Source organism: Lynx canadensis, chromosome E1, assembly GCF_007474595.2.
Source record: "Lynx canadensis isolate LIC74 chromosome E1, mLynCan4.pri.v2, whole genome shotgun sequence".
Lineage (NCBI taxonomy): Eukaryota > Metazoa > Chordata > Mammalia > Carnivora > Felidae > Lynx > Lynx canadensis.
This window is the reverse complement of record NC_044316.2, coordinates 35,407,324-35,432,239: the sequence shown is the minus strand read 5'-3', so window position 1 is coordinate 35,432,239 and position 24,916 is coordinate 35,407,324. Positions and strand designations below refer to the sequence as shown.

Genomic DNA, 24,916 nt, shown 5'->3' with positions numbered 1-24,916 from the left:
CGTTTCATAACATCAAAGCTCATACAAAACCACCTAATTGTTCTCATTTTTTCACCAGGGCAACTGAGCACGATCTGTAAATAATAGGACTTACACAGAATACAAATTTCAAGTTCACAGACAAAAACAACTGCAACATTTTATGTATTTACAGAGAGGCCGTCACTCTAGTATTTCCTTCTTTTACTTAGCAATGAGAAAGGAGAGGAGGTAGCTATTATGCGACTATTTATGTATTTAGTGCAGTCCTTTAATAAACTATGTGTCCAAAGTTTTCTAATCCCCAGCAACTACTCTGCAGAAACACTCCGCGAGCTGTGACCGGGGAGAGAAGCTGGCGACTGCTGGCCTGGCCTCTTCCACAAAAGGGCAGGATTCCGAAGGGACACCCTGCCCCACTGCGCAGGTGGTGATAAGCCTTTGGACCTGTCGTTAACTCATGGTGTGAACCTACCATTATGACAGAGCACACTGGCAGTCGGGGAACTTGCCTGCACCCTCCCCGTGAAAACACAGTGGTCACTCTCAAGTGGTGCCGCTCAGCAAGTGGTTCTTGACCATACAACGCATAGGGAACACAAAGATCCCATCCGACTGGAGGCTTCATTCGTTTGTGACTCTGAGTTTGTGAGGACCTTAAATACACTGATAATGGCATGAAATGACTGACTAGTATATGCTTATTAAAGAAACCACTTTCTACCTCACTCTCACTTTGGGATTTTTACTTCAAGGCTTCTCCTGTAAACCCAGAAAGGCTCCTGGGTCACTGGTGAGAGAAGGACCCTCCTGGCTGACTACACGGAACTCGCCTAGCCAACCACGAGTTAGAGAGCTATACCTACCCTTCACCCTGGAAAAAATGGTTCTCACCTTCCTAATTTCACAACCACTCCAGCAAGACAAAGTGATATACCCAACTCCTGGCAAGAGTCATCCAGTAGAGCAGAAAAGGAAAGTGACTTGGAGTCAAACACAAGTAGCCTTCCCACTTGAGAAGTCGGAAAGGGTAACGGGACAAGTATATATATTGAGTTGCTGGCCCTTCTCCTCGGCTTGCAGAACCGGCCCTTCCAAATTCTATCTGCAAACACCCGCAATGAAAAAGCCAGAATCCTGACCCAAGCAAGTCAAAAATCACTCCTACCAAGATGGTGCACCATCTTGTTTTTAAGAACGGCAACGAGCAGAAAGCTGAGGTGCCCAACAAGCCCGAAATCACGACAGTTTCAATCACAGAAGTAACACTTGGGTTGCGCCACACCACTTGGGGATTTTTCTCACTCTCCATCCCCGAAACAACATAATGAAGCCTACCGATTCCCAGCAGGTCTGGGAATTGCTTGTCTCACCGTGGGGTAAAAGGACTCACCTCACAGAAAAGGGTAAGCTTGTCATCAGGGAGAAGCCCGTTGGCCTCATCCAAGAGAAAATCTCTACGGATGAATTTTTTGAATCCCCAGTCTTTGCCTTGCACAAACCTATATGCCCGTTGACTCTCTGGAGTAGGAAAAAAAAAAAAAAAGTCATATTTAGGGTTACTCAGAACACAGATCAAATCTACAATTTGTCTGTGTATGAAGTTGCTTGATGTGAAAATAAAGAGTTGCATGAAGAGCAGAACATTTACCCATAGCTTTGGTTTCTTCTCCCTTGGCATTCAGGATGGAGAATTTGAATTTTGCCCGAACTTCACTCTTTGGACAGCTGACCAGTAACAGGTAAAGTGACAGGTAATCTTTGCTTTCTTCATCTAGCCCTTTTGGGTTTACTCGCAAACACCTGCCCAAAACAGGGAAAAAAATATAGGTCAAAAGCATCCATGTTTGTAGGTTTTGTGACGTGACAGGAGATACAAAACATCTATTTCTTGAGAGAAGAAGATGTTAAGAGAACCAATCCAGGCCCCATAGCAGGGGATTCTGATTCAGCAGAAGACTACTTTGGGAACCACTGTTTGGGAGCAACCTGAGTCACCTTCTAAGGAGTAAACAATAAAAATAGAAGGGCATTCTAGAATCTGACACCACATCCCTTACATCTCTGCCTCTTTCCTCATGATCTCCCAAATCACTCTTTTCTCCCCTGAAAACATTTGAAAATTGAGCCTACTTCCACTCTGTTCTAATCCTCAGTCTCAGGAAAGGCTGCCCCTTCTTTGGTCAGGACTATAGTGAAGCCATGAAAAACACAACGTTGTTGAGCCCTTTAATATCACCTTTGGAGAGAAAAAGTATTGCAAAGAAATGTGTGAACAGCACATAATCTTTTAAGGACATTTTATCAATCTGGCAATAATATTCTAAGACTGAAATAAAGAAGGCAGTATGGAGGAAGCACAGACAAAAGCAAACTCCCATTCCACAGGATAGAGTTCCAAGCTAGGCTTCCAAAGAGAGTCAGAGATGACAATCTGTTGCCACTGAATCAAAACAAATTTCAGACAGAATTTAATAGGTTCGACTGAGTTAAGTTGTAAATGTCATTAGTTGATCTGCATGTGGTTCACACTGCTCCTACCACATACAATCCACAGGCCAGATGTATCCTTAGGCCCTGCCAGTGTTATGGCACCTCTCTCAAACAGGTGGCCCGATGCAGTGCCTCTCTAGGGTGTGCAAATGCCGTATACATCACTGTATGTTGTGCTCAAGATGCAAATTTCAACACAATGCCTAAGAATAAAGCGTTCTCTCAGTATCACCTAGTAATACACTGCTTAATGTACACAGCCGACAAACAATGCATGGACGGAGAGTTGTTTAACTCTTCGCTGGGTTATCAGAGATCAAAACTGGTGGCTCACACACGTGTTCCGGTCTTTGCAGCGAGCATATGGTTGTATCCTTAGCTGCCGGCTCCTCAAGGGGACATGTGATTTGGATGGGGCTGACCTCCACGCTCCGATCACATTCCTCTTGCCACAAAGATTAATTGAGGCAACACAAACCTAAACCAGTCAGTGGATGTCTGACGTATGCTTGGCCACACAGTTAATTCAAAGAAAGTTCAAAGACTTTTGTCGAATGGCAGGTGTTACACCTGTGGCCACTGCCACTCATCCTTCAGCCACAAGGGTGAAGCCAGACTTCAGATGTTCAATAGCGTGGACAGCAGAGAGAGATGGGGTCCTTAAACTCACCGCTGGGCTGCTGGGTCCAACTACCTTCCAAACCATCCTACACCCTGGACATTCTGATTGCCTTAGTAAATACATCTCCTTTATTGTTAAAAGCAGGCAATTTAAAACTTGAGATTTTTTTGCGCTAACATCTGAATTTCTTGCTTTTCTCGAATCAGAAAATATGTCAACGGTCGGCCCTTACTCCCACATAGCTACAGACAGCTGGAGCTGAGCGGCCACCACCCCTTTCAGAAGGACGCTCACTCATCTGCCAAGGGGTCAACACTCGTACCGTATCGTGTATGAGTATCATTTACAACACTGGCCCTCCTTACTCATTTATATTACCCTACAGCCATTTGAGTTTGCTGGTCCCTGACACAGTCATTGAACTAATTCAACAAATGTACAGTGAATACCTATCACGGGCCCGGCACTGTTCTAGGCGCCGGAGAACACGTTAGGAACAAAACAAAGTCTCCACCTTCAAGGATCTTACATCCTAGCTAGGCTGTGTCGTAAAACCAAGAAAATGGGCAACTTTCAGAAAAATTTTTATAGCTAGATATGTTCTTCCTCACCATTTCAGTTTATCATTGGCTCCTGATGAAAAGGTTGAACTTTTAATGACTTCACCCATTTCCTCCCGGCAAAAGCTAAAGTTATTGATGGTCCACATGTAGGAGAATTTCACTACCTTGATCTGTTGACAGAAAACCAAGAAGCGATTAAATAGGAAGGAGGCAACCTAAAACACAGGCTGAAGATCAAATAATCATTTCCCCTCCCTCCCTCTGCATGATTCCCATAGGAAGATAGCCCTGTCTGGCCAGCATGGAGGCTCAGCTTTTTCTGTCCCTCACCCACATCTTAAGAAATCTCACAGTGACCGACTGCTTTCATGACATTTCTCCACTTCTGAGAAACACTGGGTGGAAAGTGAGAAAAACATGGACAGGGGTGGGAAAGCAGATAATAAAGCCGTACCTAAAATGAGCCTTTGCTCAGAGCAGCGTTTGACAATTGAGATGTTGATGCCACTGCCTGGGGTTGCAAATCTCAAACCTGGTTTCCTGTGAGTTGCCCAAAGAGGAACACATTTCCATCAAGGTGGATAGAAGTGGATCTAGTTTCAAAGATTCCCCCCCACCCCTCTTTCAAGCTCCAGTGAAAAACACTGGCCTAGGACATGGAGATTCCATGAGGAAAACCAAGGAATGGAAAGCTGACAAGTACTTTTTCTATCTGCTATTTGACAGTTATGTCCTAGAGAAAGCAGGAAACCCAGTGAATGAAGAAAAGAAACCTTATTCTTTTCATGCACCAAAATCCTCCCAAGGTACAAGATTTACAGAGTGAAAACATGAACCTACCTGTGTGTAGCACCAGCTTTCAGCTACGGGGCCACTCGACATTTCTGCCGGAGGTGGAGGACTTGGAACCCTTGACATCGCCAGTTTGAAGGTTAAACGAGATCTCCAAAGTCAGGGGACAAAGATTTCTGTTACTCTCTTCACCCTGGTTGACCCAAGAAGCATGAGGATTTTATTAGATTAATGGCATACTCTCCTATTTCCGTTTGACCTTGCAGACTGGAAACTTTGTCTCCTGCCTGGAATGCTCTACCTTATCATTCAAATGGCTCCTTGGCATTCAATGCTAACCTCAGAGAAGATCACCTAATCTCAAGCAGCCTACTAGTCACGATTCTGTCACTCTATTTTAATCTTCTGCCCGATCCCTAATATTATCTTACAAATGAATTTACTCAAAGGGCACAGAAAATACATTCATGAAAAGGCAGCCAAAGAGCAGCCAGCACAGTGACCACCACATACAACTTTGCCACTGGCTCCTTCCCCAGAGGGCAAAAATACCGCATTCCTAAAAGACAATGACCTTGTTACCACTCTAACTACTACCGCACCTTCTACAGTTCAGTGCAAACTTATTAAGGGTAGTCTTCCGTTCTTCACCTCATTGCTAGCTGCTCTCTCAAAGGGCAACATTTACTTTCTTGGATGTGTTCCTTTCTCTGCAGCAGTAGAGAGCTCACATACATACTCCGTCGGTACCCAATTTTCCAAATTCTTCTCCTTGCTGTTTTCTGACCATTCCTCAATCTTTCTTATTAGATTCTCTTTCTCCAGTGCTATTCCCATGGCTTCATTCTCAAACATTTTCTCAATCTACATTCTCTTTCATTTTATCCATCCCCAGTGTCAAATTTCTGCCTTTATACAAATGATGCCCAAATCTAACTTTGACCCGTCTCCTAAGCCTCAGACCATTTTCAAGTAACTGCTATACATCTCAGGGTGTATACATCACAGGGTGTCCCCGGAGCAAATAAAATCTAAATCAAAATTCTCCCTTTGCAGGGTTTTTCAAAGCACAAAACCATTCGACCACGGGTGAATTTGGTTATTCAATTTTTGAGAGAGAGACAGAGAGCATGAGTGGGTAAGAGGCAGAGAGAGGGAGACACAGAACTGGAAGCAGACTCCAGGCTCTGAGCTTTCAGGACAGGGCCCGACGTGGGGTTCGAACTCACGGAACGCGAGATCATGACCTGAGCCGAAGTTGGACACTCAACCAACTGAGCCACCCAGGAGCTCCTGTTTTTTAAGTACAATAAACAAAGCCAAAAAACAAACTGAAAAAAAAAGAGCTTGTAATGTGTGACAAAAGGATAATTTACGAATTGATATATACATTTTCGACAAAATCCGTAAGACAAAAGCCAACGACCCTATATAAAAATATTGTTCACAAAAAAAGGAAATAAAATAGCTCTTAAATAGTTTTACATCTTTCAGACCAGCAAGAAAAAAAATCAACCATATCACATATGGGGATATGGGGACTCTCATACACTGCCACTGAGGCTGTAAATTAGTATGTATATTTTAGATAGGAATTTGCTGTTTGCAATACGTTGAATATACATGCAACCTAAGACTTAGTAATTCTACTTTAACTGTATATGAGCTAGTGGAGGGGTTCTCAAACTTTAGTGTGCAGCAGAATCACCTGCTGGGCCCCATCCCCAGAATTTCTGATTCAGAGGTTTGAACTAGGCCCAAGAATTTGCATTTCTAACAAGTTCCCAAGTGATCCTGATATGCTGGTCCTGGAACCACATTTTAAGAACCACTGCCCTAGAGAAACTCTGCCCGTGGGCAGAAGACGACACAGAGAAGGCTGTTCAGTGTGGCACTGCTTGTAACAGTGAAAAACTAGAACAAACTAAAAATCCATTAGGAGGGAAATAGAAAACTAAATTGGGTTATTTCCATATAATGGAAAACCATATTTCAGGATTTAAAATTAATGAACTAGATCTGCAGCACCACGGAGATGAGATCAAACACAACGCTAATGAAAAAAAAAAAAAAAGCAAGTTTTGGAATGGCATGTGCAGTACCTTATTTATGCAAATTTAAGATTTATATATTATTTACAGATATATACATTCAGTATAAGTTAAAAAACCAAAAAGGAAAAAAGTGACAAGCTATCCATCAGATTCGCGATGGGAAAGCAGGAGAGAAGAATGAGGCCGGGACAAGGACAGAAGGCAGCTCAAGTTGCTCTCTCTGGTTTCTTCTCAAATGAGGATGATCTCAGGCAAATATGACAATACATATATCTGATGTTTGGGATGACAGCCACTTGAGTCTATACCATTCTTCCTACTGTTCTGCTTCATTTTTTTAAATATACTGTATTGTAAGAATACTATACGGATGTACTCCATTATATCAAACACTGGTTTATAATATCGAAGGCAGACATTTCTTCCCTGGACACCTGGCTTATTTTCAGCTATGCACAATGTTGCCCTCTTTGCTTGGCTACTAGGAAGCTCTGAGACAAATGTGTAAGCCATCTCTTGACACTATAGGATCAGATCATATGCTCATCCTGTAATAGCTTTATTATTTTCTTAACGCTGTAATTCACTTTGCTATAATTGCCTCAACTGTTTACTCTTTTATATAGAAGTTAACTACTTCTGGAAACTGTCTCAAATCCTTTGTAGAAAGAGGGATAAATGAACAAAGAAATCACTCAACTCCTACACATTCACTGGCCACTTAAGTAATATGCATGGATTAATAAGATACAATTGTGGGGCGCCTGGGTGGCTCAGTCAGTTAAGCAACTGACTTCAGCTCAGGTCATGATCTCGCAGTTCATGAGTTTGAGCCCTGCATCGTTGGGCTCTGGGCTGACAGCTCAGAGCCTGGAGCCTGCTCTGAAATCTGTGTGTCCCTCTCTCTCTCTCTCTGCCTCTCCCCCATTGATGCTCTGTCTCTGTCTCTCTCTCAAAAATAAATAAACATTAAAAAAAAAAAAGATACAGCTGCATCCTGAGTAATAACATTGGTATTACCAGAGTCCCCACCGGTTTTAAACACTATCCTACAGCAATTCACAACTAAAGCATCCCATGTAATCACAGATGGAGTTACCAGTTTTATACACATGACATGCTATTTCACATAAGCTAGCAAACTAAGCAATGCAGTGGTATTTTGGCCTTCTGATTTGTGCAATTCATGATTCCATGATACACTCAAGAATCCAGATGCTACGCTTGATCACCTATGATCAAAGTGGGCTTCCATTGGATGGAAAACATATTCTCAAGAACTGTTGGTCTAGTTCTCGTGATGAGTAAGTGCACCTTAGGCAATTTTACAAATCCCAATTATCATTATTGCCAGTAGGAGCCAGAATGAAATTTAAAAATTCCCACTTAAAACTATCTTTTGGGCAGACTGGCAACAAAGATGTGAATTCTGCATGTTAAGAGCATAAAATTTGGCTCTGGAGATGTGTGGTGCATCTCTACACTGAGGGAATCATGAAATATTAACAAGTTTATTTTGAAGTTTTAAAAAATACTTCAAATTTATCCAACAATTAATTTAAGAATTCTCTAAGCCTAAGAAAAAAGACAAGTTTAAAAACCAGTTTATTTTAATAGCTTAGTTGTTACTGAACCATGGTCCATTATTACAACCAGAAAAAAAAAAAAAGTACTACTTTGGTCTTGGCCATTTTTTTTCTATCTTTTTTGCTTCTCATTTATTTTGTAGCCAAGTTTTTTTTTTTTTTTTAAATAATACCACCTTTATTCCAATTTTAAAGAAATGTCCAACCCAGCAGCTAGTAAGATCAGCCTTAGACTCTGAGGAGCTCTAACCACACAACCTGCTGAGAGGGAAATTGACTAGGACAGCACCAGTCTAATTAATTTCACTCCTAGCAGGCACCGAGGGCAAAGTGTTCATCAGCAAAGTAGCCTGGTGTTACATGAACTCTCTAGCACTTCATGCCAACTGCTGCAGATGCCCAGCAGAAAAACAATTTGAGAAAAGAGGAGATCTATTTGAGGGTCATGGGTTGAGAACCTTTGTAGGAGACAACCAGCACCAAAATATAGTGTCCCTGGCTTCAAACAAGTTAGGACAAGACCATCTAAGTTCTCTAGTGAAAAATTTCTTTTCCAAAGCTTTGCAAACTTCCCAGTATGCTGACAACTCTGACGCTTAACATATCTACTATATACCATCTATTTTCCTGTTCTTTCTATTAAGTCCTGAACCATGAGGTGACACTTCTGAGTCACACCAAAAAATATACTTTAAAATATTGGGGCATCTGGGTGGCTCAGTCGGTTAAGTGTCTTGACTCTGGATTTCTGCTCAGGTCATGATCTCATGGTTTATGGGATTGAGCCCCACATCAGGCTCTGCACTGACAGCACAGATCCTGCTTGGGATTCTCTCCCTCTCTCTTTCAAAATAAATAAAGTTTTAAAAATCTGTCAACTGTTATACTGCTCAAATTCCAATGAAGGTAGTACCAAGTTAGCAACCAACAGCAATCACCAACAGACTGCATCTTAGCAAGTATTAGGAGACCATAAAGTTAATCATTTTTGACAAGAGATTCAAGTCAACCAATATAGTATGATTTCTGACTAGAACATTAAACAGAAGTAAAAAAAGAAAATGTATTAATGCTGTCATGATGCACAAAGCTTTCAATCGAACGTACATAGTGCACTTCTTCTGTCTTCTTTTACACTTACAAACACTTCTGTTGCTGTCAGTAGACTTGAAGCTCTTTAAAAGGAACCTGCAACTCTTTTTTGTGTCCCCTTATCACCTAGCACAGCCTGCCTAAAACAAGACATTCAGCAAAAATACTTTGATGACTGAAACATTTATCCAGTTGCATTCAAGTTCATTAACTTTTCTGCTTGTTTCTCTCACATATCTCTAAAAGAGCCCTTTGAGCAGTGCTGAGTATATTAGATTTGCAATGTAATGAGAATCATTAATTTGTTCTTTTGGATGAGTTACACACAAAGCCAAAAACTCCTAGCCTGGCACTCTCAAGTATCAGTCCCGGTAAAAGTAAGGTTCTCATCCATTATCAAGTATATCTTCGCTCTACAAGGGGGAGAGAGACTGGATATAATTTCCTTCATTTTCAAAACAGGTTATCAGTAATCTGAACTAAACTCGTACATAATCAGGATTCTTTGAGGACAGAAGATGAATTCCCAGTACAATAAAGGGAAATGTCCCAATAGTTTAACCTGCAGTATATGCAGAGCAAGGCTAGAACACTCTCTGAAAAGTGTTGCAAAGAGAGCTTCTGGGGCGCCCGGGTGGCTCAGTTGGTTGAGCATCTGATTCTTGATTTTGGCTCAGGCCACGATCCCAGGGTCGTGGGACTGAGCCTCATATCAGGCTCTGTGCTAAGTGTGGAGCCTGCTTAAGATTCTCTCTCTCCCTCTGCCCTTCTCCCCAGCTCATGCTCTCTCTTTCTAAAAAAAGAAAGAAAAAGAGACAGCTTCTGCGGTTTTTTTAATCTTTCTTTTATTCCACGTAAGCATTCCTCCATCTTCAATCTAATCCAGTCATCCAGCGAATTAAAGAAAATCAGCAACCAACACAGGCATATCACATACATGGTATCTGTAAGTTAGCCATATATCCATCAGTCTTAAAATTATAGGAGTAAGATTGTGGCATAATAGACTGAACCATGAAACTGTTTTATAAGCCAAAAATAGTCAAAACGTCGGCAATTTCATGTGGTTCAACATAACACACAAACATGCACGTGTTAGATGGCTAGGAACATCACTCCTTAAAAGAATGGTTTGTTAGGGACTTTTTAAAAGCCTATCACTTTTTTTTTCTTTTGATTTAAAGCCTTGTACAGTTTCCAGTAAGAAAAAATCCCAATGTCATAACTATTTTAAACCTGAGAGACGCTGCCTTCTCCAAAACAGAAGATGCCAAAAAGATTGTAGACCAAAAAAACCCCCAAAAAAACAAAACAAAAAAACGATCACACACACACACTACCAGCAAAAAAAAAAAAAAAAAAAAAAAAAAAAAAAAAAAAAAAATCCACAAAACTACAGGAAGACTTGGATATATTCATTTTTTTGAGAAACTGATGTGATCTCAAAGTAATGTTTATATTTCTTGTTACAGAGTCCTCGATAATATACAGCCTGTGAGGTAACAACTTTTTTTCTCATTACTCTAAGGATAGATTATTACAGGTCATACTGACTTCCTCTGTTGCAAGATTTGAATGACTTTTGAAAATTTGTCATATGTAAACTTACTGCAATTCAATCTAGTCTAACAAAATACTAAATGCACCTTTTATTAAATTTAGAGATGCTTCTTAAAATGAAACTAAGGACAATCAAGAGAGGCCTCAGTAAACAAAGGAAAGACCGGGGTTTCTCTTATATCCCTTATCAGGTTCATGCTTTATAAAACGTACAAGGCAAAAGATGACTGCTTTTGTCTTTATTGAGATATAACAGACATACAAACACTATCTTTGTTTCTTTTCAAATTCTTTAACAAAAGGATTTAGTATTGAATGAATCTAAAGATCAAGAAGAGAAAGTCAACAGTCTAATGGAAAAATGGGTGAAGAACAACCAATGGTTTATAGAAATGTAAATACCAATGGTTCTGAAATATATGAAAACATGTTCAACTCTCATTCGTAATAGGATAAATGCAAATTAAACCACATACTGATTCACCCAGTGAATTGGCAAAGATCAAAATGTTTGATAACACTTGCTCAGGCTAAGGAGAACATTTCTGATTAGAGTATAAATTGTTATACTTTCTATGAAAAGGAACGTATATCAGAATGGATAAGAAATATACATACCCTTTGATCCAGCAATTTTGCTTCTAGAAATGTACCCTACTACTGATATATTTAACATGATAAATATAAAAGGTTTTATCACTGTGGCATTATTTGTAATCACAGAATGGAAATAGTCTAAAAGTCTATCAACAAGGGCTTGATTAATGAATTATGATACAAATAGACAATATAGTTAATAAACATCTGTTTAAAAAATGGGGAGGTTCTTTCTATTTAAAGAGGCAAAAATACCTATTTATTTTAACATACACATAATTTCTCTGTAAAACTATACAAGACCCTAGGGACACTGGTTACTTCCAAGGAAGGAAACAGGGATACTTGAATGGGAAGGAGAATTTCCATCATATTTCCCTTTCTGTACTTTTTGAATTTTAATCCATGTGAATATGTTACCTTTTCAAATAAAATTTAAAAAGAGAGAGAGAGAGAGAGGAGAGAGGAGACAGAGAGAGAGAGAGAGACCCCACAACTGGGGGAAGGGTAGAGAGAGAGGGAGAGAGAAAGAATCCCAAGCAGGCTCTGCACCGTCAGCGTGGGGCCTGATGTTGGGGCTCAATCTCATGACTGGTAAGATCATGACCTGAGCTGAAGTCAAGAGTCGGACCCTTAACTGACTGAGCCAACCAGGCACCCCTAAAACTTAAAAAATTTTTAAAGAAATTAGCAGTCTTTCCAGTTAATTTTTCTAGGTTATGAGATGGCTTATAAATCAGACCCTTATGAGAGGTAAGATAGGAATTCTTCAGTGGCTTCCATTGCTATCCAAATAAAATCTACATTCTGTCATGATTGCCAAGATCTCAGTGTATGTCCCTGACCTCATCTAACACTTACCCTTCACAGTCACGGTGCTTTAGTCACTCAGGCCTTTAATTCTACTTAGTGAGCGTATCAGCCTCTTTCCTCAGCCTGGAAAACCTTCTTCCCCCACATCTTTTCATAGCTGCCTCCTTGTCATCTAAGTGTCCTATCAAGTAATATCTTCAGAGAGGCCTTCCCTGACCACCCGATGTGAAGTAGCCCTCACTTCTCGCCTGCTTGTTACATAACCCTACTTTATTTTCATCATTATCACTACCTGAAATGATCTTGTTTTAAGTTCTTCACTAGTCTATTGTCTTCCCTACTGCAAGTTTAGCTCAATCAGAGAACAGCATCCCTCTGTGCCGAAAATGGTATCATAATAGGCACTGAGTAAATATTTGTTCAATGAAATTGTTGTTGATAACTAGACGGCTGTCTTTTGGGATCCTATTTTTCCTTAATGAGCTCTAGTTACAAGGCTAAAGTTTGGGAGTTGTTGAGTGAATAGGAACTACAGGAATCCAGGAACACTTTTAAAACAATAAAACCTTCTCAAAAAGAAAAGTATTGATTCATCTCACCCCAATTTTAAAGAACTCATTCAATATGTCTCAAAACTATACCCTCCTCTGATTAAAAAAAAAAAGAAAAGAAAAAGTCCAAGAAAACTTGGGAGAAAACATAAGCCTGTACAGCTAAATGGGGAGTTCCTAGATCCACAAAACAATAGTAACGTAAGCACATTCTCCAGAACAAGTCAATCATGGTTACAGAAAATACCATTATAGCAGCCGCCAGGAACTCAGGCTAGACCTTGAAGAGAACGTTCTTTCAGGTTAAATTGTTATGTAATAAAATCGCAATATATTGATAAAACTGAATCAGATCCTTAACATTTACTTAAGTTTGATCTTAAATTTGCATATCTGACATGAGGTTTGATTCCCTTAAAACGGGCATGTAGAGAAAAGATATTGAACATTAAATATATACACATATAAACATGTACATCTATAAATATAGAGAGACAGAGCTATCTCTGAAACATGTCTAGACACATAACAAAGTTTTTTCTGTGCCAGACTAATTTGTACAACGTATCTTCTGCCATAGCCAAAAATTTATTAAATTAAGAGTTGAATTATTCTTGCAACTATGTATTTAAGAAAAACTCAGAAACAAGTATACTAGTATGTATGCAGGTCAGTACCGTTCAGATTCCCCAGTTTACAGATATCTTAGGCAAGCAGAGACGCTGAAATGATTTTAAGAGTTAGATACACTGTCGTAACATAAAAAGGCTATTTTGCCCTCTCATCCATCTAAGTGTTACAAGATCGAGATTTGCAGAAGTAGCCTGGCTAGTGAGGTTCATCCAGACAAAGCCACGATGAAGATAAACGAACAAGAAGGTACATGAAAGAATCTCAAGTCGCGGAAAGCAGTGGGATAACCAACAGATAGCTCCTACTGATTTCCAAACCTCGGTGTGTGGGGGCTGTTTACAGCCTTATAGCCCTTCTCTACAGGTTATAAATAACTGCAAAGTGTCCTTGTCCCCAAGGAGACCTTAGCAGCCAGCTCAAAGGTTAAAATATGGAATTATTCTCACTTTGGATGAAACTCTTCCACTTGGCAGAAAAAGAGCAAAAAAAAATTTATTGCCGATTTAAGGGCCAAGGAATTAATCCCTCTTCCTAAAAACTACCAATTGTGTAAGAGTTGTTGATATAGACATGTTAGCATAGTTCACGATCCCCAAACTGTATCAGGGCGAATGCAACGCACGCTCTGTTCCAAACACAAAGGTCTGTCCTGGAAAGGGGCAGATGCCACTCACAGCCTTGTAGGACCGCATCCCTTCAGACCTTAAAGAAAGACTTCCTGCATTTTTGTTTTTTTGTTTTTGTTTTTTTCTTTTAATTTAGGTAAAAATGACTACTGAGCTAACTGCATCTACATAGCAACATCTTGCCTCCACTTGGATAGGGATCCAGCACAACAAATCACGGCTGCCACAAGCATGTTTCTCAAGGTCTGGGCTAATACTGTCACGTGATGTGCTGCTATTGTTAATTACTGAACCCTTGCTGGGGGTGGGGTGGGGGGACAATCACCACCAATTCCTCCAACTGCTTTAAAAAAAAAAAAAAAAGGTGGGCTGCCTGGGTGGCTCAGTCAGTTGAGCGTCCAACTTCAGCTCAGGTCATGAGCTTGCGGTTTGTGGGTTCGAGCCCCGCGTCGGGCTCTGTGCTGACAGCTCAGAGCCTGAAGCCTGCTTCCGATTCTGTGTCTCCCTCTCTCTCTGCCCCTCCCATGCTCATGGCTCTGTCTCTCTCTCTGTCTCTCGATAAATAAACGTTAAAAAAAAATTAAAAAAAGAAAAAGGCAGATAGGGTTCATCAGATGAAACTTTTCTCCACACATCACTTTCAAAATCCATCATTTGGGAGAATGGAATGATACGAATCCAAATCAGCAAACAAACCTGATTATAAAAGGACTATTTCACTTCAAAGTGGATCTCAGTTCTAAAGGAAAACACCTTTAGAAATGAAGTTATATAGACAGAACCAAATAATCAGCAGTTTCTCTCTTTTCGCAAATGATATTAATGTGATGATTCCACCGATGGTTTGGGCAAAAACCTCTAGGGCCACAAAGAGCAAATTTAGGAAAGATGAAGATTTTAACACATCCCACGTGTTATCAAAGATTTCTTCTCTAGGTTGAGAAAATTCATTCTAAAACAAGAGCCAGAACAGAATTTAAAAAAAGAAGGAGGAGGAGGAGGAGGAAGAGGGAAAAAACCTTATGGCTAAGAAGATATGTTTATTATGTAATTATATTCCCAAAGCTGTTTCGAGATTTGGGAGGTTCTAGTTTTTCACCCTCTCCCCTCAACTACAAACTATGAAGAACCTTATAAAATTCAATAGTAAACAGATGAAAGGCTTGGCCCTAATACAATTTAAGTGTGTCCAATCTGCAAGGAATTCAAAAACAGAAGACTCGTTTCATGAAACAAACAGGCAGAGGTTGTGTAACCCCACAGAGTCCTCTGGCTATTCTAGAAGCCAAATTCAACACGCAGTTCTCTTTGGCCACCTATACTTTAGTCAAGCCATTTAAAAATATTTCTTGCTAACATAATTTGGCCACAGAAAGAGTTCACGGAATACATACCAAAGAACGTCCAAACGGGTCGTAGGGTATACTATTTAGAATACGTTCATTAACTTAGAAGCTGAAAAGGCCTATCCACCCCCAGGGGATTTGGTATACTACAAGGGCAACCAATTCTCTTCAGCACAGCATTAACTACTACTGTCCAGAAGTACAGAATTCAGTATTCTCTGGAGATACTGTTCCTTATGAGAGGCACTTGGACCTCCCTTCGACTATGAAAGAGAGACCGAGCTAAGGGGTTGGGGGTGGGAAGTGGCTGACTTTATTTCCTTTCCTCTGAAATAAAAGGAAAATTATTTCTGGAGGAGGAGGAGGAGGAGAGGAGAGGAGAAGAGGAAGAGGAAGAGGAAGAGGAAGAAGAAGAGAGACTGAAGTACATTCTTGCTTTAATCTCCTTTAACTGTGGTCTTAAATCTGATGACTGTTCACATGGATCCACGTCCATGTTCCTTGCCTACAAACCATCTGCAGAACATGAATTCTCTCTTCTTCTAAAATTATTAAAAATAAGCCAATCCCTATGTTAACGTTAAGGTTCTAACTAAACTAAGCGGAACAAAGGAAAGGCAGGAAGTTCTCAGCTTTAAATAAATGTTCATTCCAAAATTCATGACACAAGGAAAAAGTAAAACCACACAGGCAGACAAAGCAGGGGAAAGTTAGACAGAATGTCTGTCTTAACAGAATTTCCTGGCTCCCAACAATGTGTGTCAGATTTTAAAAGACTAAAATGTAGTAATACCCATTTTACCCAATAAAACTCTGTAAAAACATGCATAAACATTTGAGGCATGAATCTCATACAAAAAAGTAAAAATTTTAAGATGCTAGCCAGAATGACAGAAGCATTTTTTAAGTTACCCATAGAGAGAGGAGCTCTGCATTCACACACAAAGGCAATCTGCTCAGAATCAAACGCCTTTAACAGAGTAAAATGAAACCCAAGACTTGCTTTAAGGTATTTCCTTTTATAAACTGTAATTTTAATCTCCCTGAAGATCTTTTCTAGGGAGAAAAATAATCTCACTCTAAGGTCTCCGTACCATGTGTTATCAACCACTGATTACAAATTTAAATCCAAACATCTTTTCTCCTTTCCACCATTAGTGAAAAGCCTTATATTATATGCTACAGTCACCAGAGATGTGAACAAATAGCCATGGTTTACTCCAGGAAAGAATATTTAGAATAAAACTTCTTTTGAAGCCACCTGTGAAAAATGGTTTGTTTTTTTTTTAAACACTGTAATGCTTATTAAAAAAAGAAAAAAAAAAAAAACTACAAAAAACCTTACATGTTTACCTTACACAACTTCCAATTCTACATACCATTTGCACTGAAATGAAACAGTAGATTGCACTCAAGACGTGCATTTTCTAAAGTCTTGGTAAATATTTCTGTGCATTTCATTCTGCTTTTTGCCTCATGTTGTTTAAAATAAAACTATGCAAAAACTCAACAAAGTTAAGTCAGTAGAAAGAGTGTAATTTGTCTTGTCTAACAGAAAATCTCTGTTGGAAATAGAGATGATGAATCAGACTTAACCAGATTCTGAATCTCCTACAAGTCTTTACTTACTTTGGCTGTTCTGAAAGGGAAAATCTTATAAAAGCAGGTGATACATTTGCTAGGATTTACTAGTTAAAATTACCATTCTTCTATTTTATCCTAGTTCTGGCTATTCTATCTTTAAGTCATCTCTCAAAAAGATTATACTTAAGATACAAAAGTCCGAAAAATCCAAACGAATTCTTCTCATCCACTGGCCTGTGAGTGCCTATGAGATAAGCGGCTTGCTCCGTGTCAGCGTGTACAAGGGAGGGTGGAGGGGGGTCACTGCCACTTTTGTTAGTACTCACAAACTGCTGAAAGACTTATTTTGTGTTCATGTAAAATACCCTTTATAAAAAGTGCTCTGTGGGTCAATTACACTAAAGCAAGATACACTTACAAAGCCACGTATCCTATGGTTTCAACAAGTAGTGGCCACAAGGTTCCTGCTGAAGACTGGAGAGATATCTTGGCTAACCACCACCACCCGAATAATCTATCACAGCTTACAAAGTAACTGAAAACAGAAACAGGGATAGGAGTAGTTGCCAGGCTTCTAGGGGCCTAACATAAGCAGAAAATTCTAGCACTACCTTCCCCCTTTTGTGGGACACGAATACTGCCTACACTGCGGATGATTCCTTAAAAACAGAAACTCTGCTTGAAAACGTAAACGCTAACTTTAACTGGTACCCTGGTACAAATAAGCTTATTTTCCTAAACCAGTCTGGTTACTATCAATAATGGAAGGAGCCCTCACCAAAAACGGTCCTTCACTACTGACACTAGAACAGGCCAGTTTTGAACAGAAGATTTAAGAGTAAGCAAGTCAGGATGAATGCGTTTGATAAATATTTACTCAACACCAACTGTGAAAGGCACTCTTTCAGACACAACAGTAAAAAAAAAGAAAAAAAAAGACAGGGTTCCTGACCCCCTAAGGGTAGACAGACAAACACCTCCTAAGACTTCATAAGTACTCCTCGGCAGAAGATGGTAACCAACTCTTAAGAAATGAAAATGCTCTGAATATCGGTGACTGTTAAAACAGAAACCAATACCTTTAGTCCCTTTCTCTCTCTCTCTCTCTCTCTCTCTCTCTCTCTCTCTCTCTTTTAAAGTTTCAGGCTTTGGGGCACATGGGTGGCTCAGCTGGTTAAGTGTCCAACTTTGGCTCAGGTCATGATCCCGTGGTTCAGGAGTTCGAGCCTTGCATCAGGCTCTGTGCTGACAGTTAGGAGCCTGGAACCTGCTTCAGATTCTGGGTCTCCCTCTCTCTTTCTGCCCCTCCCCCCCTCACACTTGGTCTCTCTGTCTCTCTCTCTCTCAAAAATAAGTAAGAACATTAAAAATATTGTTTTAAGTTTCAGGCTTTGGCTTCCCAGTTAATTTGCTACAGTGAACATTTTCGGGCCCAATGGATTGGCAAAATTTAGGGAGTCTGACAATGCTGGTGAGGACCGGGAAGAACAGGGACACCTCTTACCCTGTTGGTGGGAGGACAATTTAATACAAGCAGTCTTGAAAAACAGTTTATCATCTAAAAAACTAAAGATCGAGCAATTCCACTCCCAAATATAGCCCAGAGAAATTCCTGCACATCCATCAGCACACATAAACAAGAATGTTCACAGCAGCGTAACAGGCAAACATGCTCTCAAGAGCCAAAAAACGTCAACAGTAGAATGGACACACAAATAACAGTATATTCGTATAACAGAATGCTATATGGCAATGAAATTAAACTAGGGTTCTACATAACAGCATGGATGAAAGTTACAAAAGTATTGTTAGATTCTGGAAGAAGACACAAAAGAACACATATTGTATTAGTCCTTTTATATGAAGTTCAGAACCAGACAAAACCAAACCATAATGGTCTGCAAGGAATCCTAGGTGGTAAAATCATAAAGAAAATGATCATCACAAATGCCAGACTCTGCACAAGAGTATGGGTTATGATCTAGAAGGAACACACGATACAGCAAGCTTCTTCTGGGTGCCGGCAAGGATATATTTCAAGGTCTAGTTGGTGGTTATATAGGTACTGTACCTGCTTTTGAGAATTCACCTTAATGTTTATTTATTTTTGAGAGAGACAGAGACAGAATGCAAGTGGGTTAGGGACAGAGAGGGAGACACAGAATCCAGAGCAGGCTCCAGGCTCCGCACCGTCAGTACAGAGCCCGACGCGGGGCTTGAATTCACGAGCTGTGAGATCATGATCTAAGCCAAAGTCGGACGCTCAACCAACTGAGCCACCCAGGCACCCCGAGAATTCATCTTTATACAGTTAAAGGGGCACCTGGGTGGCTCATTCAGTTAAGTGTCCAACTCTTGATTTCGGCTCAGGTCATGACCCCATGGTCATGAGATCAAGCCCCACATTGGGTTCCACACTAAGCGTGGAGCCTGCTTAAGAGTCTTTCTCCCCTCCCTCTGCCTCTCCCTTGCTTGCACTCTCACTTTAAAAATAAACTATATAGTTACATCTTATGTATTTTCTAAGTTTTATATTTCATAATAAAAATGCTCAACACATATATTAAAATTAATAGAGTAGCTACATATGTATATATACACATACATATACATGTACATATCTTCCTACATCTAAGGGTGACTACAATGTTTTCCACAGAATACACCCTTGTTTTTTTTTTCTTTAAAAAATTTTTTAAATGTTTATTTTTTTGGGGGGGGGAGGGGCAGAGAAAGAGGGAGACACAGAATCCGAAGCAGGCTCCAGGCTCTGAGCTACCAGCACTGAGCCCGATGCGGGGCTTGAACTCAAGAACCGTGAGATCATGACCTGAGAGGAAGGTGGACGCTTAACCTACTGGGCCACCCAGGCAGGTGTCCCTTGATTTTTTTTCTCAAGACAATTCATAATGAGAACTCAGTAAAAACACAGGGCCACCTAGGAATGAACACCTACAGACAACCTTTTCTATTATGATTTCTTTTTTTGAATTTAAATGCAATACCTAAGATTTGTATTTCAGGGAAATTTGCAGTACTTACACAAATGTTTAAATCTATGTATGGCTACTCAGCAGCAGCCATTAGTTAAAACCCAAATTATTTCAAGAAATAACCCAAAGCTTTTGAAAGCAAAGCCAAGATACAAGTATTTTTTTGGTATTCATGGAACCGGCAATGATTTCCCATCTCACTCTGGGTAAAAGCCAAAAATCCTTGTAATGGCTGAAACGAGCCTGCACAATCTGGACCTCATTACCTCTCTGGCCTCACCTCCCGTTATGTTCTCCTGAGCTCACTATGTTCCAGCCAAACTGCCCTTCTTTGCTCTTGTTCCTGAGGCAGAACAGGCCTGTTCCTGCCGCAGGACTCTGTAGTTGCCTTTTCCTCTACCTGGGTAACTCTTCCCCTAGATGTTCTTCTGGTGCCCTCATCACCGTTGGGTCTTTCTGTAACAGTCACCACCTCCATGAGGCCTTCCTGGACACCCTTAAAGATGTCATCCCCTCCCCCAAGCCCACAATCCTATTCCTCCTTCATTACTTCATTTTGTTCTTTAGCACAGAAAGTCATCTACCCTACTATATCTGGAATGTATGAAGGCAGCCTCTTGTCTTGTTTCCACCCAGACTGTGTCTGGCACGAGGCAGGCCAGAAATAAACACTTATTTAATAAATGGCTGAATTAATCTCTTTTTCTTTTGGATTTCTATTCTTGAAAGGTTAGACCGTAACTAGATACACTAAAAGAAGAATGTGCCCCCCCATGCCAAATTCAATAACAAAGTTCATTTTACTAATAAGTTTCAGGTTTACTGAGTCACAGATAAAACTTATAGACAGTTGATACAAACTAAGCTGTCGTTTTCCCTAACAAATGTGTAGTACCTGTTTTAATGACAGCAGTGCTGGGAGACCACGGAGACACAAGAACTCTCTCATACTGCCGGTGCAATTGTACATTGGCATACCCGCATGGGAACTCTTTGACAAGACGGAGCATAGCTTGAAGACCGATTGCTGCCTTTAGTTATGCTTGTTACGTCGTTTGGGTTTTTTTGAACGAGTATGTTTTATTCTTTCTAAGTGTATTCATTGTGAGAGAGACAGAGACAGTGCAAGTGGGGGAGGAGCAGAGAGAGAGAGGGAGAGAGAGAATCCCAAGCAGGGATTCTCCGCACTGCCAGCACAGGAGCCGGATGTGGGACTCGAACTCATGAAACTGTGAGATCATGACGGGAGCCGAAACCAAGAGTCAGATGCTTAACCAACTGAGCCATCCGGGCGCCCTGAAAGTAAGGTGTTTCGAAAAAGAATTATGTAAACAAAATACAATTTCAAGAAGAAAGTTCTTTGTATTTTTACCCCCACAGAAACAGAAGACTTCTGTTATCATCCAAATGAAATATCCCAAGAAGGTGACTACAGTTGGAGAAAAAAAAAATTACTTTTGGTTTAGATACCAAAATATTTTATGGCAGAGTTTTCAAAGCGAAGGGGAAAACAAAACTCCATAGTGTTAGTGCATCGTGTAAGAACATAATTTTACTCTAAAGAAAGATTTTAAGTAAGAACACTTCTGCCCAGCATAAATTGTGGGACTGATGTGATAAAGAGCGGGGAAAGTACTCCATGCAAACTTAGTGATTACAGTGGCATACGGGAAATAATTCACTAAGCAAAACCGCCCATTGAGTGACATGACAGATACGGCTGAGCATGCAGACAGGAGCTTATACTTTTGATGGAATACTTCACCCAAGTTAAAGCTGGAGTAAATCTAGATCCAAAGGTTATTTTCTGAACACAGTACTTGGGACCTGAACCATATTGTAAGACATGAACAAACCTGAGAGAAGATACACAGGCATCTGATATTCTATAGTTATACTTATTACTGAGGCTTCCACATTAAGGTCTTATCAATTGTTTAAAATAAATACTTTGCGGGCACCTGGGTGGCCCAGTCGATTAAGCATCTGACTTCGGTTCAGGTCAGGATCTCACAGTTCGTGAGTGCGAGCCCCACGTCGGGCTTTCTGGGGTCAGTGCAGAGCCTGTTTCGGATCCTCTGCACCCCCCTCCCTGCCCCAAAAATAAATAAAAAGTTTTAAAAAATCCTTCGCACATAAATTCTTCTCAAATTCTTAAAGATAGTTCACATATTCGTGAGGTGAAAATATCATGACTATCTATTCATATAGGAGGTGGCGGCCCAAATTAGTTGTCAAGCAAGGAAGTCCTACTCAAACGCTTGCGGGAGGCAGAGTGTATTATTAGAGAAGAGTAACAGTTTTCGTTTGTAACACTTCAGCATTCCAAGTGCTCGAAGCTCTGAATAGCATCCACGTTTAAAGGGGGAAAGACATGGAACATAAAAATTAAAAATGTACTCAACCTCGCAATAATGAATAAAGTATAGTGGATTAAAGACTCCAGACCAAAAAACATTACAAATGAAAACCACTGATCATTGAAACATATGGTCCCTCAACAAAATTTATCGGTAATAATTCTAATATAAGGTGAAGGCTTATTATTTTTTAATGTTTAATTTGGCTGAGAATGCTCCAAGAAACTCTTCTATAAATATCAGCTATGTCTGGATCATGCTGAACTTAGAAACTAACACAAGAATTGCCTGAACTGGATTGGAGATCATTAAACAGTCCTACCCTTAGTAGGGAGGAAGAACTCCGTAAAAAAGTAGTCAAAGAGGAAGAGAGAAAAGGAAAAAGTGAGGAGTTACTGACGTTTATGGAAAACAGCCACTGGATATGAGACAATAAAAATACAAAATAATGAAATGCAAAAGTTGCCAAATTTATCAGATTCCAAAAAGAATCTATAGGAAAAGAAATTTTCAGAGCCTCCAACTCTAATAAAAGAAGCTGGCATTCCAAGTTATGAAAAGTTTTCCTCATCGCTCCTTCTCCCCCAAATGACTGTGAATACCAAAGTGGTATTCGCCAAGGGGGAGAATTCAAATAAGATACTTAGGGGAAAAAAAGAATCAAACCACCAAAGCAGCCACAATAACGAGGAGGAGGAGGAGGACAAGGAAACCATGAAGGATACACAGGAGGCCATTGGAGTTTTGTCTGTAATGGCAAATAAATGGAAACAAGGTAAAGATCCATCAAAAGGTTTAGAAAAACTGAAATAGTCACAGTGAAATAAAAATTGGATGGCTAAAATGAGGGACCTAGATTTATACGTATCAAACGCATAGGCCTTGAAAAACAATAAGAAGCGAAAACACTACAACAGAATTTATATATTCTCTCTCACACACACACATGTGCACACACGTGTGCACACACATACCGCACTGCAAGGATGCACACTAAATTTGTGGTAATAGGTTATCTCTGGGGAGTGAGGGTGGGGAAAAGAACAGAGAAAATAAATAAAGGGGACTTCAGCTGGAGATGTTTGTCATGATCTATACTTTTTGTTTGCCTTTTTAAAAGACATTTCAAAAACAATGAATTCAGAAGGAAAAGTAAATTAGAAAAGATTTTTAAAAATCGACACTGGAGAAATATTTTAAGTAGACAATAATAATGTAGTCTCTGGGGCACCTGGGTGGCTCAGTTGGTTAAGCGTCCGACTTCAGCTCAGGTCACAATCTCGCAGTCCGCGAGTTCGAGCCCCGCGTCGGGCTCTGGGCTGATGGCTCAGAGCCTGGAGCCTGCTTCCGATTCTGTGTCTCCCTCTCTCTCGGCCCCTCCCCCGTTCATGCTGTGTCTCTCTCTGTCTCAAAAATAAATAAACGTTAAAAAAAATTAAAAAAAAAAAAAATAATGTAGTCTGAATCCAGCCCAAAGAAGCCAATGAATTCAGTTCCGATCTTAATATTGAAAAATCGAGCTCTTGTTGGTAAAGTACTTTTCCCAGTTGATAGGAATTACATAGCACTGGGCCTATTTAAGCAGAGGATATAGGAAGCTGACTTCCTGACAGCAAGAAAGCACATTAAAAAAAAAAATTAACATTTATTTACTATTGAGAGACAGAGACAAACAGAGCATGAGCATGGGAGGGGCAGAGAGAGGGGGAGACAGAATCTGAAGCAGGCTCCAGCTCTGAGCTGTCAGCACAGAGCCCAATGTGGGACTCGAACTCCCAAACCGCGAGATCACAACCTGTGCCGAAGTCGGACGCTTTACTGACTGAGCCACCCAGGCGCCCCAAAAGCACATTTAAAAAATAAATTAAGTATTTATTTTGAGAGAGAGGGACGGTGCGTGTGTGCGCACAAGTGGGGAAGGGGCAGACAGATAGGAAAGAGAGAGAGAATCCCAAGCAGGCTCCAAGCTGTCAGTGCAGAGCCCGACGTGGGGCTCGAAGTCACGAACCTTGAGATCATGACCTGAGCGAAAGTCAGACACTTAACCAAGCCACCCAGGTGCCCCAAGAAAGCACATTTTAAATACAACTGATACAGTAATCCAGACTATCTTCAGAGACTAAAGCCTTATATAAAAGGAATCGGGTGTCCACCAAGGACCTCCTCTTTCCTCCCCACCATCCTACCTTCCAACCTCCTGAACACTTCTCCTCCTCCATCCTTCCCTAATTTTATTCCTTCCCCTCAAGGGACTAATCCAAACCCCTCTTCTTTAATCACCTCCAATTTTAGTGCCTGAACTCAAAGACAGATTCTTTAAAAGAAAACTTGAGACTTGAAGCTTTTTCTCCTCTTTCAATTACATTTTTTCCTCCCTCTTCATTTGCTTTTTTCCTTCCCCAACCTTTTTCCCCCCTTCCATTCTCTTGCTGACCAACAGTTGCTCTCAACTGCTAGCAAGCCTCTGGCATATTTTTACTTTTCACTTCTTAAGGAAAAGATACTCCAAGGTAAACCAAACAAAATCCCCCACACCATCGTCCAAAGGTCAACTAAAGGGGAGAACACTTAAAAGTCAAAAATATGAACCATATTTTGCTGCCTTTCATTTTGGAACGAAAGCCAGGAATACGGTTTGAACTACCAAATAAGACAGCGAAACCAAACTTCCT

The 24,916-nt window shown here is 40.3% G+C and overlaps 1 protein-coding gene across 2 annotated transcripts in view; it reads right to left on the bottom strand.

The window, feature by feature from the left end:
* Window positions 1-24,916, bottom strand: part of LOC115500504 (speckle type BTB/POZ protein) — a 66,326-nt gene that overhangs the window by 15,569 nt on the left and 25,841 nt on the right. Inside the window, exons 2-6 of one of the 2 annotated variants that reach the window (XM_032591065.1) lie at window positions 4,498-4,642; window positions 4,112-4,197; window positions 3,706-3,827; window positions 1,631-1,782; window positions 1,373-1,500 (exon numbers count right to left, since the gene is read on the bottom strand). In XM_032591065.1, the coding sequence (XP_032446956.1) occupies window positions 1,373-1,500; window positions 1,631-1,782; window positions 3,706-3,803 (378 nt within the window). In that variant the 5' untranslated portion in view covers window positions 3,804-3,827; window positions 4,112-4,197; window positions 4,498-4,642. The remainder of the gene's footprint in view (window positions 1-1,372; window positions 1,501-1,630; window positions 1,783-3,705; window positions 3,828-4,111; window positions 4,198-4,497; window positions 4,643-24,916) is intronic. The other variant, XM_030294968.2, reaches the window with a different exon arrangement.